Source organism: Ursus arctos, unplaced genomic scaffold, assembly GCF_023065955.2.
Source record: "Ursus arctos isolate Adak ecotype North America unplaced genomic scaffold, UrsArc2.0 scaffold_18, whole genome shotgun sequence".
NCBI lineage: Eukaryota > Metazoa > Chordata > Mammalia > Carnivora > Ursidae > Ursus > Ursus arctos.
This window is the reverse complement of record NW_026622852.1, coordinates 55,938,103-55,954,886: the sequence shown is the minus strand read 5'-3', so window position 1 is coordinate 55,954,886 and position 16,784 is coordinate 55,938,103. Positions and strand designations below refer to the sequence as shown.

The 16,784-nt window shown below is 54.8% G+C and overlaps 1 protein-coding gene across 15 annotated transcripts in view; it reads right to left on the bottom strand.

Moving 5' to 3' along the window:
- Positions 1 to 16,784, bottom strand: part of PRRC2B (proline rich coiled-coil 2B) — an 86,317-nt gene that overhangs the window by 44,700 nt on the left and 24,833 nt on the right. For 13 of the 15 annotated variants that reach the window (XM_048223419.2, XM_048223416.2, XM_048223423.2 and 10 more), the window contains exons 2-8: positions 13,565 to 13,734; positions 12,615 to 12,792; positions 9,516 to 9,618; positions 6,888 to 6,960; positions 2,877 to 3,020; positions 663 to 904; positions 78 to 199 (exon numbers count right to left, since the gene is read on the bottom strand). In XM_048223419.2, coding sequence (XP_048079376.1) covers positions 78 to 199; positions 663 to 904; positions 2,877 to 3,020; positions 6,888 to 6,960; positions 9,516 to 9,618; positions 12,615 to 12,792; positions 13,565 to 13,679 — 977 coding nt within the window. In that variant the 5' untranslated portion in view covers positions 13,680 to 13,734. Of the gene's footprint in view, positions 1 to 77; positions 200 to 662; positions 905 to 2,876; positions 3,021 to 6,887; positions 6,961 to 9,515; positions 9,619 to 12,614; positions 12,793 to 13,564; positions 13,735 to 16,784 lie in introns of those variants that run through there. The other 2 variants (XM_048223417.2, XM_026514219.4) reach the window with 2 other exon arrangements.

Genomic DNA, 16,784 nt, shown 5'->3' with positions numbered 1-16,784 from the left:
GGCGGCCCACGCTCTTGTCCAACGCGCCCAAGCAGGGGGCCCGCGCTACATATGTGACTATAATACAGAAGCCTTACCCATCTTGGTCATTCATCTGGAACTGTCTAAAAGGAACACGGGGTTCAAGACGGAGCTGGGGAAGGGGAAAAGATCCTCGTTCCACTGTACCCTGGTTCTCTGATGACTGCGGTGAACACATCTGAAACATAACATCAACGAATAGGATTTTCTGGTAATGGCTCACGTGCTAAGTTCTGCTTGCGTCAGAATTTGTTTTGGAAAATGGAAACTGGGAAGAAGAGACACGCAAGTCTTGGAACTGCCCAGTTAATCCTACCCCCGTCTCCCCTAACTCTTTCCTGCTGTCAGGAAGTACACCTGGGGACTTGGGGTGTCGTAGGCAATGCCTGCCTCTCCTTTTTCTAAAGAACCAAGGCTAAAATAATATCCACATCACCAGGGAAAGAAGCCGAAGACCCTTAAGATTTGAAAAGGGGGAGAGAAAAATGCAGAAGTAATGGAAACTTCCAAGGTAGGGCATATCAGGGCAAAGACACTGGGAGGAGAACCGAGGTGGACATTCAACCACTTAGAGGAAGTTCTGCTGGACACGAGCAATCCAACTTCATGGGAAAAAAAAAACGCATACTCTGAGAACTTACAAAAGCAGGAAGCATGTCATGGTATGTAGGTGGGTGGTACACATTTCCCATGAACTGTGAAGCCCCTTTGCGGACAGGCTGAGCCGGGCGGAGAGAGGGGTCCTTAGAATCGCTGGTACATGCCGAGGAGGGGGCTCCGTCTCCCGCACTCGAGTTCCTGCTGCCCAGCTCAGTTGGGGAGGCGCTCAGAGACGTGGCAGAAATTATGTTTCGCCCACCGCCCTCCCTCCAGCTTGTCACATCTGGAAATTGAAAGGGGGCAAAAGGGGAGAGGAAAGAGGAGGGGGGAGGAGGGATTGTGTGAGGTTCTGAAGGTCAAGGGACCCCCTCATTCACCAAAAACAAAAACAAAAACCCAAGAGTGAAGAGTCGAGTCAAGTGGTCGAATCTGTCGGGGAAGGTGGAGGGCAGACCTGGCCCCTGAGTAGGAACTTGCTGTGGGAAGTCTGGTGTAAGAGAGATACAAAACAAGGTCCGCTCACAGAGAAGGCGAGTGTAAACAAGACATGGTCTTCGTTAATTAACAGAAACCACACGTACCCACAGAACTAACATGAAGAAATCAGGACAGCCTCGATGAAAACAGCCCGGGGTTAACTTCTCGCACAAACACTGACCCATCAGGATCAGCACCAGGCTGGGTGCTGGGCTTTACATCAAAACCGGAGTAAGTCCCGGGGGGTCCGGCCGGCTCAGTCGGTAGAGCATATGACTCCTGATCTGGGGGCTGTGAGTCTGAGCCCCGTGTTGGGGGCAGAGATGACTTAGAAATAAAACCTTGAAAACTGGTGTTAAGTCCTGACGTGTTGCAACTCTGTTTCGCAGGGACCGCTCTGGTCAGAGATTCTGCAGTTCATGAGGTAAAGCAGAGCCCCCCTCCAAGTCGGAGTGCGGAAGGGTCTGGGTCTGTGGCCCTACCCACCAGGCCTTCACACCCACTTGTTCCTGCCCCAGCTCAGGGGGTTCTCCTGCGGGTCACAGACTAAAACCTGCCAACCTATCTACCTTTTCAAGATGATGTTTCCCACTGTCAAGTTTAACACGATCTGGGGGGATTAGAGGTCAACGAGAAATCAGATGAGCCCGCCCCTTCTCGGTCAATGTTTGGTTAGGAGTTGAAGCATGAGTCCCTGAGTACGTGACCGCTAAGAGAAAGAGACACAGCACAGGAGCCACAAAACCAGGGTCAGCTCCCAGCCATTCAACCACCCTGACTGCAATCTTGGGCGAGTGCTATGGTCACCACTCTGGCCACACACCGGCTTCATCTTCTCAAATGAAGAGATAGAACTGAGCCCAGAAGCTTCTTCTGGTTCTAAATTTCTGTAGTCCTATGAAGCAGCTGATTTTAATCCCAGAAAGCTACGATGCTTGGTTTGAGGAATCTGGTTGCATTACTTGGAGCAGACAACATCACCCAGCATAGGCCACTGGAAGGTAGTATGCGCCACTGAGTCACCTCGAGATCGTTTCATTTACAGGTTATCAGTTCTGACACTGAGAAACCTTACGGATTAATTACGACAAGTGGACAGAAGTCCCTCATGTTTCGAGACCTAATCAAGGCTTCCCTTTCCCCACCCACCCCCAAACAAACAAACAAAAAGACAAGAACTATTTCACAATCCCTGGTCAGAACAGATGGAAAATCTCATTCCCAAACAAAATCTTCATCTCTAACCACTCAAGGCCGTTAAGCACTGCTATATAATCCTGTCACTCCTTGGCCAGACCCCAGATGAGGGAGACGAGTTCTAGGCCAGCAGCACATAATCCCCAGGGGAGCATGCTAAAACGCAGAGATTCCGATTTGGCTGGGGACGGCCGAGGGCTAAGATTTGACTAGGGTTAGGCACCACTGGCTTAGAAAACAGGCTCCAGAATCGGGGACGAAGTGGACGGGCCCCGGGTCTGTCTTTGCCGCGAGCACCCAAGCACAGCAGAACGAATGCGGTGACAGTGGGGGAAGCAGATGGGCCCGGCTCACCCCGAAAGACGAGAAAGGAGGAGTGACCTGCAGACCAGCCTGGGGAGAAGTCCCACAGAGGCAGGGGACAGGTACAGGGTCAGAAAGCATGCTTTCCGGGCAGAGCCTGGGGCCTGGGAGCACCAGCTCGCTGAGAGCACTCGTGCTTCTAAGAGGCAGGAAGGCAGAAAGAGGAGGGCAGTCCGCTGCTCCCACACGTGCCCAGTCGGAGACCGCAGTGCACTTACTCTGAGGGCGGAGGCTTGGTCCTGGCCCATACGACAGATCGAAGACGCCCCTTTCCTTGCCAGCCTTGTCCTGCCCTCCAGCTGCTTTCAGCGTCGGAAACTCCTCGGGAGAGAAGGATAACAGTCGGCTTGAGCCCCTTAAACCTGCCGAGAAAAGCAGAGGACTCGGTGAGGGGCAATGAGAGGGGCACCAAGGGCTGTGGGCCTCAGCAGCCCCGCGGGTCAGAAGCCACGGCGCCTGGAGCAGGCTCCTGCTACCTGTGCCGTCTGCTCGGGCGCCGGGCGCTCCCTGCGGAATACGCAGAGTCGGACGCGGACGGCCGGCCTGCAGGGGCTGACACAGGGCAGGGGAGAGCACGGCACCGCCGCTCCAGCCCAGACCCTTCCCCACTCCTAGAAAAGGGCAGTAGAGTCTTCAGGGAAATCAGCCGAAGGAGGTCAACCGCTTTGTGTGGACGTAAAGCCAACAGAAGGCACCCCCCCACACACACACCCCGCCTCCCCAAGGCCTCCACCCCAGATTTACCCACGTGAGCCATAAACATTTCACTCCCACAATCCTGGGATCTCTTCCTTCCTCTGCTCTCCCATCCGCTCCCCAATGCTACAGGCGCCTCGGAGAGGAAACTCTTCTTGAACGTTAGGGGAGCCCCCCCAGCACTCAGCACCAGGAGCCTGCAATCATCTTTTAGAAGAAGGGCTAATAGGAAATGGCGCATTTTAGGGTCCAGAGTGAGATCTGATGCTTTTATCTGGACCAAATGCCCAGCAGCATATAAACTTAACAGTTACAGCACACGACACAACGTCCAACTGTGCTATGCCCTGCTCCCTACACAACAAAGTCAAACATCCCCCCCAGGTATTCTCAGCACCACTGAGCCACGGACCGGTGAACTACGGAGGACTTGGCCAGAAACGTGCAGCTGGGACTAGTGCAGACGCGCAAGGCAGCGATTCATTCACCACCCCACTCAGTGAAAAGGTCCAGGGTCAAATAAACCTGCCAGGGTGACAACCCGACACATTCTTCGCTGATGTCTAACCTGAGAGACAATCTCCACGTGTCACAAAGGGGCTCTGCTGCTCTGTGAAGGGGGACGTCGACTCAGAGTCACTCGGGCACATTAAAAAACCATTGGCAAGGATGAAATATGAAAGTCGTGCTTTAAAAATACGGATCTGAAGCTTAAAAACAAACACTCGGTCCTTTTTTCTGCCTCAGCAGTCACGAAGGTCTTACTCTACGCGTGAATTAAACTTAGCCTCCAAGGATAAGACAGATAACAGGAAGAACTCAAAGCCTCAAACCAAAGCAGCAGCATTCCTTAAGGGGCACTGCTCAGGGGGTTCACCTCCAATCCCGTGCCACGTGTCCCCTGCGTGAGAATCTGAGGCGGGAACATCAGGGGCTTCTAAGGTCCTGGGTGGAGCCATCAGTGGCGGTGCCACCGCCGCACCAGAGCCCACGAGCCATGAGCCGCAAGCCTCTGGCGTCCACCTGCACCAGTCAGGCCCCCCGGGGCTGATGCAGGAGAAACAGGCCCAACGACCCCCTTCCACACGGAGATCTATCGAGTCAGGAAGAGCCCTTCCGAAGTGCAGAGCCAGAACAGGTCTGTGGGCCACACTGCCAAGTGCCCACAGCCCCGACGGCACCACCGGCCTGTGACCGCAGCACCCCAGCCCCCGCCTGGGCCCAGGACGCGTCTGTCCCTCCTCCTGGGCGCCTGGGTTCTGCTGCCTCCAAGAAGAGCAATCGGACATTCACAGAGGATTTTGTCATGTTTTGGAATTATTTTCTTAATCACATCTTATTTTTTATAGGAAACAGAATCACAAGGTTCAAAAGTAAGAAGCCGTAGAAAGGTACAAATGGACATCACCCCCCCACACGTCCCCCCCCCCTTCCGACGCCCCCAGAAAACGGGCTTCCAGTCCCATTCCCTCCCTTCCTTGGATGCTCCCTTCCGGAGACTCTGCTCTAATACGTGTCCACGTTTTAGAAGCTTATTTTCCCTCAGCTCAATCTTCTTTTCTGGAATAGCAGTAACACACTGTACGTACTGCTCTGCACGGTTTTTCATTTAAGCATGTATCACACATCCTAGGGATCTTGCCAGATCCACGTAAAAATGCTTTTTTTCTTATAGGCAAGTAGTATTTCATTAAAAGCACCAAAGCACCAAAATCTGATGGACATTTCAAGTGATTATTTCCAATCTTTTGCTATTACGATGTTGCAAGGAGTATCCTGTATCTGTCATTTCTCACACGGGCAGGTTTCACTCCAGGGGGCTTTCCACACAGCGGAACTGCTGGGTCAAAGGCTGTGTGTTGTATGTGGATGGGCAGGGCCAAGCTGCCCTCCACAGGGGTTCTGCCAACTTACACTAGGATTTTTTCAACCTCTGTAGGTTGTTTTTTTATTTTTTTAAGATTTTATTTGACAGAGAGCGTGCACACAAGCAGGGGGAGCAGCAGGCAGAGGGAGAGGAAGAAGCAGGCTCCCCACTGATGAGGGGGTCCTACGGGGCCTTGACCCCAGGACCCCGGGATCAGGACCTGAGCCGAAGGCAGGCACTCCACCGACTGAGCCACCCAGGTGCCCCCGTGGTTCTTTTTAAATACAAATGAATATATTTGATTTACTTCAAAACAAGTTCTAGCCTTACAGAATAAAGGCTTTAGAAAGCAAAGAACACCATGAAAACAACTAGTGAGTGCTCTTTATAAAGCCTCTTTAAAGACCTAACCGTAGGGCACTGCGATGCTTGTCGCAGCCCCCCACCCCACCCCCCTGTCAGCCCGGAGCCCAGAGAGTCCGGAAAGCTCCCCTTCAGACGGGCAGATGCAGGCCAAGCTCCCCTGCCCTGAGCTGCTCTGGAGGAGCTGGAGCCTGACAGCACTTGGCACGCTGCTGACGGATGCGTCATTCTCCACCAGAGACTGAGCACCCGGCCTCCAGCCACGCAGTGATTCCCACCCAGAAGGGGCACGTGCGCCGGGCAAGCGGGGGAGGGCTCGGGGCAGGCAGGACGTTCGCTGTTTTTCTACACAAGCTACAGAAGGTCGCTGGCAAAGCCTCGGCTGTCGGGCACAGAAGGCCCAGGGGGGCAAAGGGCGCACAACGCAGCCAGTGCTCTTTGCAGAAGGAGGAGCGATCACGGACTCCCACCCCCACCAGCAGCCCTCTCCCGGCAGCGCGAAGGCATCGTGCTGTCTGGTCTGCACAGGGTGCTAGAAATACTTGAGCTAACAGTGACAAATCAGGGGGACTCGTGTAGCAAAATCTGGATTTTTGGCTTCTCTCAAAAGCATCCGCTAAGCCTGGGGCCACGTTCTCGGAGAGTTCCTGCCGCTGGTGGTGGGGAGTCTGGTTGGCCTCTCTGCTCGAGTGCGCTCAGGCCTGCCTGGGAAGCCCTCTGGTGAGCTGCTCAGGAGTCACTGAGCACTGAGCACCTCATCCTTCTGCTCCCCTCCCCCGTCTCCCTCGGCGGAGCCACCGTGGCTTCCCAGTGCTTCCCAGATCGGACACGACACAAACGGGAACAAGTACCCTGTAAGCCACGAATGCTCCGGTGCCACCGTCCAAAGAGTGAGCAGCTCAATTCCCAGGGCCGGCGTATTTATAAACCCAGGCCCGAAGCTCACGCCGCACCACCGAACACCCCCTCCTCGCAGGCCCGGGAGAGAGGGAGCAGACGCGCACTGGCAGAGCAGGTCTCCACTCCACCGGCAGCACAGCCAAGTCAGCAGCAGGGCCGGCGTCCAGCCTCCCCACACACCTCAGGAGAAACGTCTTTACTAGTAACATTCACTAAACTGAAGAGCCGACAAGCTTTGCGGAGTCAGCGCTCCCACCCCTGGGGCAGAGGGAAAGGCTCCACAGAGCAGCTCGCTCAGGTGAGAGATTCCACAAAGCTTTAGGCCAAGGGCTGCCAAGACCAGTCCAGAAAAGGTACTCGTCCCTCCCCCACACCCAGCCCAACACCACCCGCCCACACTTACCACCTTCGTGTCCTGCTGGCTTTCCATTCAGCTGTGCCCATGACTTTGGTCCACCTGGCACTGAATTTGTGTTCTGAAAGAAGGAAGGACACGAGAATGGAGCCGGCCCCATCGGCCTGCTCTCCGCCCAGCTTCCCTGAGCGTCAGGAGCTGCGGGGCCCGCAGCACAGGTGAGGGGCAGGATGGAGGGGACGGCCGGCTCACGCAGCTGGACCCACAGCAAAGCCAGGACTCAAGCCCACGTCCCCTTCAGGCTGCACTCCAGAACATTCTGTCAGGTCGCCTCTTGTGCCCACACAGAGCTACTGTGCCTTGCTCTAGAGATAAAGACCAGACCCCAACTCTAGCCCGTGTCTCAAAAACCGTGTGCCACTGCTAACAGACGAGCACCGGCATGGGCAAGCGGGCATGCCCGATCTTTCGCTGGCTGGGCCACTCCCCCACTTTCCGTAATTATTGTCCTTCTACAAGGCACAACTACTCAACTGAGGCCTTCCTCCTCGCTGATCTGGACTCGCCTGGCTCGCACGCGATCCGAGGAGCTAACTGTGCTGAAGGCTCACTGCAGGCGAGGCGTCATGCCAGGCACACCGCACCTGAGCAAATCCTCCCACACCCTGGGAAGGTTCTAGTCGTATCCCAACTGAGGCTCAGAAAGGACTGACTAGTCCCAATTAGGAAAGCAGGACCAGGACTCGTCCCCGCTCAGCCTGTGTTCCAAGCCGCGTCGAGTCTCCAGCCAACGAGCCCACCTGCCTTTTCCTGACAACATTCAACCTAGCAGCCTTCCCCCTCCAACGGAAGGTAAAAATGCACGAAACAAAGCTGGCGCAGCGTGACACCTCGGCATTTCCCGGGTCAGACCTCACATCACATAAGTACCCTTCCCGTCCAGCCCTGCCACCGGCACCACCACACTCAGGGCGGGCGGCTCTCGCATTTCCTGCAGAGCTGGCTAGGTCTCACAATCCACTATCGGGAGTTGCCCTGAGTGCCCTGGGACGGCAGAGCCGCTGGGACTGGCCAGTCCCTCGGGCAGCACAGGGGCACCGGGCCCCCGTATCCCACAGCCTCCCACTCGGGGTCTGCAGCCAGTGCCCTGGTGCCCCTGCCCTCGCCCACCAAAGGCACCAAACGGGAAGAGAAGGACTCCAGGGCCAAGAAGTGGTATTAATGCTGCCGTCAGAGTTCCTGGCGTGCCTGTAACAAGAGCGGAAGCGCTGTTGTGCCTCCGAGGCTAGGCTTTAGAGGCTGGGAAACACCGGGGGACCCTTCTCACTGCCACCCGGTGGGAAGAGGCGAGCCCTGGGCAGAGTGACCAGCATGCTGGCTGATGGGGCTCTGACCCTCAGCAGCTCTTCTCAACAGATGCTAGGACCACGCCAGGCCCCGACCCAGACTCTGCAGTACCGGGGGACGCGCACAGACCCATTTCTAACAGCTCCTAAGGTAAGTGTGACGTACAGCAAGGACTGCAAAACCAAGGCTCCCCCAGTCTCTTAGCTTCCAACTTCAGGAGAAAGACCCAAACCCAACTCTGCTCTGGGACCGGGTGCCAGGCACTAGTGCATTCAAGCCAAACACACGGACCTTCGCAGGAACACGGACTTCTTTTACCTTTTCCTTTAATTTCAAAAGCACAGTTCAGCGTTGGGTGGGGGAGGGTGCCCTTCCGGCAAAGCCATACCCTCTCCCCAGTGGTTGGGGGTGGCATCTCAGACCTTCTGTTGCCCAGGGAGCAATACAAAACGAAAATACAGTAGTGCAGGCTGTTTTCCAGAGAGCTGTTGAATGCTAGGCATCTGTCTACACGTCCTGGGGTCGTCTAAAAGGTCTGCAGACGTCTCATCTGGATTTCTAGCTACCAGCTAAGTGTATCCTCCTGCTGATCCATGAAACCCACAGACAGACCCCGATGGACTGAGTACATTATGAGCCCCTGCTTCATTAAAGCCCGACTTTCTGTTTAGGGAAACACTACCTACCTACCTACTATCTACCTACCTAACTTCTACTTTTAAGATTTTATTTTTTTAAGTAATCTCCATACCCAACACGGGACTTGAACTCACCACCCCAAGATCAAGAGTCGCATGCTCCACTGACTAAGCCAGCCAGGCACCCCCGGGGAGAACACTTCAAACGCATCAACAAATAAAGGGTCATACGTTAGTATTTCCCGAAGCGTGTTCTTAGAGACACTAGTTTTTGAAGACGTTCAGGGAGACAGGTTTCCTAGAACAGATGGGCTCAGGGAATGCCGTCCACTACGTCTTCCAGAGTCACAGCACACACGGGCACACTAGAGACACTGACGAGAGGTCTGACAGTTAAGGAACTTAATTTTGTTTTTCAACTCACCTGACCCCCGAACCTTCCTGTGACCTAACCGGTCCCTATGGAGCACAACCGGGGGACCCTGATCTGGCCTGTAGCTCACCCCAGTGACCTCGCTTCAAGGTAAATCACCAGGAAGCAAATCAGGTGTCCGTACTCTATTCAAGGTCTGGGGTCTTTCTCCAAATCTGCAGATCCAAGTCCCTCACGGGAACCATGACAGTGTCCGTGCTCCCGCCCCACGGCCCCCCCGCCAGGCTTGCCTCTGGGAGCGGGTCACGCAGCACCTACCTCCTGGCTGCTCGACTGTGTCGGCTTCTGTAAGCTGGAGACAGGCCTCTGCAAACCCGGCTGCGGCAGCGACTCCGGCGGCGGAGAGCCCGTCGCACTGGAACTGGACAAGGCAGGGGGCACGGGGGTCAGACAGGCGTGGGTGTGCGTGCGCCCCTCCGTGCCTCCTGGAGCCTCGGCGGCAGCACATCAGCCCCCCGGCAGACTCTCACGGCGCAGAGCCCACAAGAAGCTAGGCCCCCTCCGAGGCCTACCCGCTGCCGTCTGCCGGGCAGGACAGTCCTTGGCCCCCGACAGAGCTGCTCCTGCACAACCTGGCAGCTCACCGTAAGCAAGTGCTGGAGGAGCTGCCAACAGGGAAACTGAGTCAGCACAGGGAAGGGGCTCGGAGCCCCGGACTCCTGACCAAGAGCTCGCGGCAGCGCAGGGGGCTGATGGCTTCGAGATGTGATTTTTCTCTTGGCTTATAAAAGAAATATGTGCCCAGAGTAAAAATAAATTTATAAATATATATAACACAGAATTTGTCACGATCTCGTCCTCCAGAGAGAAACGCCAAGCAGATTTTGCTATATATGTTAACATAGTATTTTTTTAACATGAGTGGGATAACACCACACATATAATTCGTAACTTGTTTTGTACTTAACGTATCTAACGTGCTTTTGGGACAGCACACGGATCTACCTCTTTGTTTTAGAGACACCGTACAACTGGATGGGTCCCAATCCTCAATTGTTTCTCCCATTATTGGCAAAACTGCAATGAGCACTTTTTTATACATGTCTTTGTGCACTTTCGTGTTATTCAGTAATCTAAGTTCTTAGACGTGGAGCTGCTGGTTTTGAAGTTTACAAGGTATGGCCCAAGTGCCCTCCAAAGACGACCCTGTCAGCTGATCCGCACTCCACGAGCAACAAGAGGCTGTGAGGAAGACATCTGCTCGGCAGAGCCTTCCGGTCACTTATTCCGTCCAACAAGACCCAAGGAGGGGAGCAGTCTGCTCGGCCAGTCTCCCCCAATGCCAGGGGCTCACCAGTAAGCTGAAGCCAAACGCTACACACACACACACACACGCACACACACGCGCGTGCTTCCAGGGTTGACATGACCCAAGGAACCCAGCGTGCAGCCTTACTACAAAATGAAGGCCACTGATCTCCTCTCACTTCACCTTCTACCTACAACAGAAGCTTCTAGAAGCTTCTAGACAGTGACATTTTTGTGTTCTCCAAACTTAAGCATGGAGTCCCAGCAGTGGTGGCCCTCACCCCGTCACCTCCCTGATACCCCAAGGAAGGACGTGGCCCGGTGGAACAGAGGACCAGCATCTGGGGTCCGCTGCCTCATCCGGTGCTCCGTCTCGACCTTCCCCTGGCTGACTGCTTCAGCACAACCGGTCTCATTCAGATCCCCTGGCCCTTTCTGGGCCAATGACAGCAGGACCCCACATAAGGAGGGAGGGAGGACTTGTCCTCTCTCTCTGGAACTTCTGGTGGCAGAGGCATTTCAACGCTTGCGGTGAGATAAATGCACAACACATCCGCGTCATTACTGAGTCTGTAGCATCTACCGTCTGAGCAGAATGACGACAACGGCACCTGACCGGTGTCAGCTCGTCTACTTCCTACAACCACCCAGGTATTACAGCTACTTCCCAGGAGCTCACAAATCGAACAGTTCTCCGGGTTCCAGAAAACTAGTAGGAAGTAGCCTGGCTGATCCTCAAAGTCAAGCCTTACCATCAACCTGCATGACCCTGTAGAAACAAACTGTTAGGAAATTTTTAAGAACAGCTTTTCAGACTCTATTTTGGTTATGACTCCCTTATGCTCATCTGACTGCATTATGCGCTCACTCTACATCCTGTCTGAAGTAACTGCAGGAAAGTTATACAGAAGCCGCCACGGCCGGGCCGCTCAGCCGGTTAAGCATCCAACTCTTGGATCTCAAGGTCGTGAGATCGAGCCCTGCGTCTGGCTCTGCGCTGAGCATGGAGCCTGCTTAAGAGTCTCTCTCTCCCTCTGCCTCTCCTCCCCCCCCCCCACCCCCGCGCTCACACGCACGCTCCCGCTCTCTACAGAATAGCTGCCATGGCCATTTCCAGTGAGAGAAAAGGACACGGGTTGGCAGGCTGCACTCTAGGTCACTTTTACTCTCTGGATCCCGAGAAGAGATCGAGGGCAGGAAGACGCATGAGACCAGACTGTGCTGTTCTCACTCCCCGGCTGGCAAACCCTAGCAGCAGGTCCTGCCACCCACAGCCTTAGCAAGGTCCTGTCCCTCTCTGGTCCCCTCCCAGTACAAATCCCAAATCCCCTCTCCTGGCCACCCCGATGGCTGGCTAGCGCCCAGCAGAGGAGACTCGCAGTGGAAGGAGAGGAACACAGGCTCGGGTGGGAGGGAAGGGCCCAGGTTACGTGCCTGGGGCAGAGTTGGAACCCGCCCCACCGCGCAACGGCAGCCACAACAGTTGCTCTGTTGCCCTAATGAAGGTTTTTGTGCCAGGCCCTGGGCCTCCTAAGGCTCCTGTAAGTGCTGTGCTGGCAGTGGTGTGGGCCTACAGGGAGGCTGCATACCAACCCTGAATAATGAGGATTCTGGATTGTTCTCCTTCATAACTGGGTCTGTTTGGAGCAACTAACTGCAGCAGTCTTTGTGGCAAGCTGCTGGCCCTGAAGCTGGGAAGACGGCCTCCTCCTCACCCCAGAACCAGCACAAAAGGACTACCACCAGAATGGAGCGTTCGAGCACCTGCCCTGTCCACAGCGGCCCTTACTGGCTCAGGAACCGGCACCGAGGCATTGCATAAGCGCCTCTGGGGTGATGAGGCCCTTCCTAACAAGGCACAGGGGACACTGGTCACCGGGGACGAGGCAGCCCACAGAAGCCCTGCTGCATCAGCTCCAGAAGCTAGGAAAAACGAAGGCAGGGAGCGAGAAACCACCAAGCAGCAGGAGTCGGGGCCAGAAGCCTCCTCCGGGATCGCCCCACTTCTCCAGCTCTGCCGCCGCCTTCTATGGAAGGAAAGGGGGCCACGGCGCTCCGTGAGGCTCGGGCTTCCTGCCCACACCTGCCCCCCCCCCACCCTGCTCTCACCTCTTTGGGTCTTGCTGATCCTGCTTGTTTGCCCATCCCGTTCCGTCCTTGGGAACTATAGCGATGTTGGGGTCGTTTCCTCTGTTCTCAGACTTCAAGCTTGGCAGGTTCGCCGGTGGTGGCATGCGCCGGGCTGTGGCAACTTTCCCGAGACTCTGTAAGCCATGTCTAGGAATAACTGCGGGGGGGGGGGGGGGGGGGTGGACACAAACACGTCTCAGGAGCCAAGAGGCCGGTCACTCAACTGCTCTTTCAAGTTCTAAGCGATGATGACAGGCAAACAGACGCGATCGGCAGCCTGCGCGCAAACACACCAAGCAGTCGGGAAGCTGCTGCGGCCGCTTGTAAAGCCCTCCGCCGCTGCCTCGGAGCCACGGCAGCGGCTGACGTCTGCGCCGGGGCTTCCATTTTACTAGCGGGCAGGTGCAGGGAGTTTATGCCACGGGCAGGGGGCCAGGCCCAGAAACCTCCGCCCCCCACGGTAACCGCCTCTCCGCAAGCCGAGGCGGCTCCGGCCTCAGGACACAAGGGAGAGCCTCCGCCTACCCCAGGCCGGACCTGAGGAGGGTCCTCCACATTCCCCAAATCCTCCCGGGGTGTGGACAGTGTCTTCCCACCAAGTTCCAGAATGTCAGAACCACGAAGCCTGAAATGGTAACTAATGCAAATGAAATTCTAGTCTACCCATGGGGGGAACCGATCCCCGCTTCCAGGAGATAAGACAGAGGAGGACACAATCCCATGGAGGCAGAGTCAGGATATCCAGGCTCTGAAACCAGACACCAAACAGGAGCAGGGGGGCGATTCTGTGTCCCCAGATCTGCCAGGGGACCACTCCACGCCCAGAAGGCAGTGTGACCAGGCGGGGACTCCGGGTCTTTACCAACTCCTGACCTGGGGTTTCTCACCTAAGGGAAAGCACAGAGAACTGGCCTCACCCGGGTTCTTACCTGAGGATCTGACCGCGTCTACTGATTTTCCTTTATACTTATCAAACAGGCTGAGAGTCGAGTACTTGCTTTTCCCATCCTTGCCCTTGGTTATTTGCCCCAAACGATCGGACATTGCGATGAAATGTCATCTAGTAAGGAAATTTTTCTCGGCACCGCTCCCGATCTGCCTTTGAAATGTTAAAAAAAAAAAAAAGAGCGTTAATCCACCCGAATCCCTCAGGGGACTGAATTCTTCAGGGATCACGGATCTCCTTGAAGACCTGAAGAAAGCCTTGGATTCTGTCCCTAGAAAAACGCCCTTACCACACACAGGCAGCTTTGCTCACATTTAAAGAGCATTTTGTTGTCAGTACCTCCCCCACTTCAGGGTGAGAAGGCCCATTCCGTCTGAACCGACCAGAGTCTACTGCTCACCAGCGACACTGAAACGCAAACCTGTCCACACGAGTCCACTCGCCAAGGCAGGGACAGCTCTTCGAGACGGAAACATACATGCCCGTCACCGGCACACCCGCGTAACCTCAGAGCTCAGGCAGAGTATAGGGGAGGTTCACAGCCTGCTTACGGAAGACTGTTCACTTCAAGGATGAGCAAAACCAAATCAAAGGGAAGCAACCAAAATCAGGAAGTCTTCAGAACAGCCGGGTGTGAGCCCATCTCCAACCAAAGAACCAGCATCCAGAGAAAAAGCCTCTGCTCGGGCAACACAAGCAGGGCTCTCTGGGGGTGCAGACGCAGAAGGAGCAGCAGCACCCCCAGGGAGAGACCACGCGGGGGAGGCCTGTACCGGCTCCACTGCCCCCTCCACTTAGACAATCTTTACATGACCAAGAAGGCAGCTCCTCCTCCCTGCCACTTCCCAATTTCCTCCGGGCTTCTCCAAGTCTACTAGCATGTTACTCATTCACTCAAATACTGACATGGTAGGGAACTCACCCGGGGACTGAGAGCTTCCATGTCTTTGAGCCTCTACTCAAGAGGTTCTTGGCTATAGTTTCTAAAACTTGATTACGAAAAATAAACTTGTAAAAGCGACCATTACCTCCCACTGGAATTCATGTACGGGGAAGAAAGCTAAAGCACGCACCCAGACATACTGCTAGCAGGTACGGCAGAGGCAACTGCAAAAACATCCGCTGATAATAAAAGGCGCCTGGTGGCCACAGCCGCAGGGAGGTTCGCTGTACCCTATTCTGAAGCCACGCACGCCGGAAGGAACACCCTCAGTGCTGGCAAAGCATCGCGCACCCCCAGGGAGGACTTTTATTATGATCCAAGACTTCATATAAAGCACAGGGAGCAAAGATCAATTACAGCCTGAGGCCAAAAAAAGTGTAACGGCAGACAGTGACATCACATACCCCCAGGCTCCCGGAGCCTGGCACCGGCCGAAGGCGAACCGAGCTGGTTCTCATACGAAACTGGGTACGTCCCTCCTTTCATTCATCTGATAAATCTTGAAAATGAATGAAAGCTGTAGGAGGGTCAGCCTCAATGAAGGCTCAAACCACAAACGCTCCAAGGGCTCACAGCTCCCAAGCCGAGGGCCAGAGCCTCCCCTAGAGCGTCTGCCTCACGGGCCAGCTCCGAAGAATGACCAGGGATGGAAACTCGCCCCAAGTGTCCGAATCCTGATTTTGGCGCCCTGGGATTCCATGACACACTCCTTTATCTTTAAATCTCCCTCCCTGAAGCCGGCTCCAGTGAGTTTCTGCTCCCCGCCCAACAGTGTACCTAATAACAGCTTTCTTCCCCCACACTGGGCGGTAAGCCCCTCAGGGCAGGAGCTGGGTTTTATTTTCAGAATAACTGGTATTTAACAGGACCTCAAATGTAAATCAACTTTAAATTCTCCATTAGGATTGGATGAGATCTAACTTTTAGACACTTCTATCAAATCAAAAGAGCATTCAGAGAGGAACATGAAACATCCCCCCCCAACCTATTAGCAGAAGCCCTTGAGATTGTCACCAAGGTGATGGGGGAAAGGAGCCCCTGCCTCACAGAGCTTACAGTCTACAACAGAGGGTAGCAAACACTGGTCAGCATCCTAGCCAATGGCCTGTTTTTTATAAGCCCTCAAACTAAGAATGATTTTTTTTAAATCATTTTTCACATTTGTTTTAAAAAACAAAGAATTTGTGAGACCCTATGTGGCCCGCAATGCCCCAAGCAGACAAAGTTTGCTCACCCTGGGTCTAGACGCAAGTCCTGAAAAAGCCCTTTCAAAGGCCTCCAGGCGGGCAATGGCTGGGCAGCCCGGGGAGAGGCCCTACAGCTCGAGCAGGGGTGGGCCCAAAAACCGGGGAGGGCCCAGGCAGAGCAGATTACTCCACGGACTATGATCCAGACACTTGCGGACTTGTCTACTTGGCTCTCTTTACAAACTCGTGTAGCAGGCCGCATAACCAAGAAGTTCACACCCTAATTTCCGGAAACTGCGACTTCCTTACCTTACGGCAAAACGGATTCTGGAGATGTGATTAACAGAAGGATCTCGAGATAGGGAGATGATCCTGGATTACGTGGGCAGGCCCCCAGAAGGGGGAGCAGGAGGGCGGGGAGAGTCAGAAAGCTGTGGCGTCGGGAGCTAAGGCTGGGGCACTCTCTGAGGATGGGAGGGGCTGCAGCAAGAGCTGCAGGATTCTCCCCCTGGAGCCTCCAGAAGGAGCCAGCCCCGCCCACACCGGGACTGCATGTAGCCCAGGAAGACTCACTTCACACTTCGGACCTCTAAAACTGTAGGACGATACATCTATACTGTTTGGGTTTTTTTTTTAAGATTTTATCTGAGAGAGAACACACACTTACGTGCGTGTGAGCGTGAGGAGGGTTGGCAGAGGGAGAGGGAGAAGCAGGCTCCTTGCTGAGCAAGGAGCCCGACTTGGGGCTGGATCCCAGGACCCTGAGAGCGGGGCCTAAGCCAAAGGCAGGTGCTTTACCAACTGAACCACCCAGGTGCCCCTACATTTGCATTGTTTTAAGCCACTGGATTTATGGTAATTGGTTATGACAATAGAAAATACACTCATTCATTCAAAGGCTTTATTTTTTTAAGATTTTGTTTCTTTATTTGACAGAGAGAAAGCAGGGATAGCGGGAGAAGGAGAAGCAGGCTCCCTGCTGAGTAGGGAGCCCGATGCGGGGCTCCATCCCAGGACCCTGGGATCATAACCTGAGCCGAAGGCAGATGCTTAACCAACTGAGCGCCCCTCAT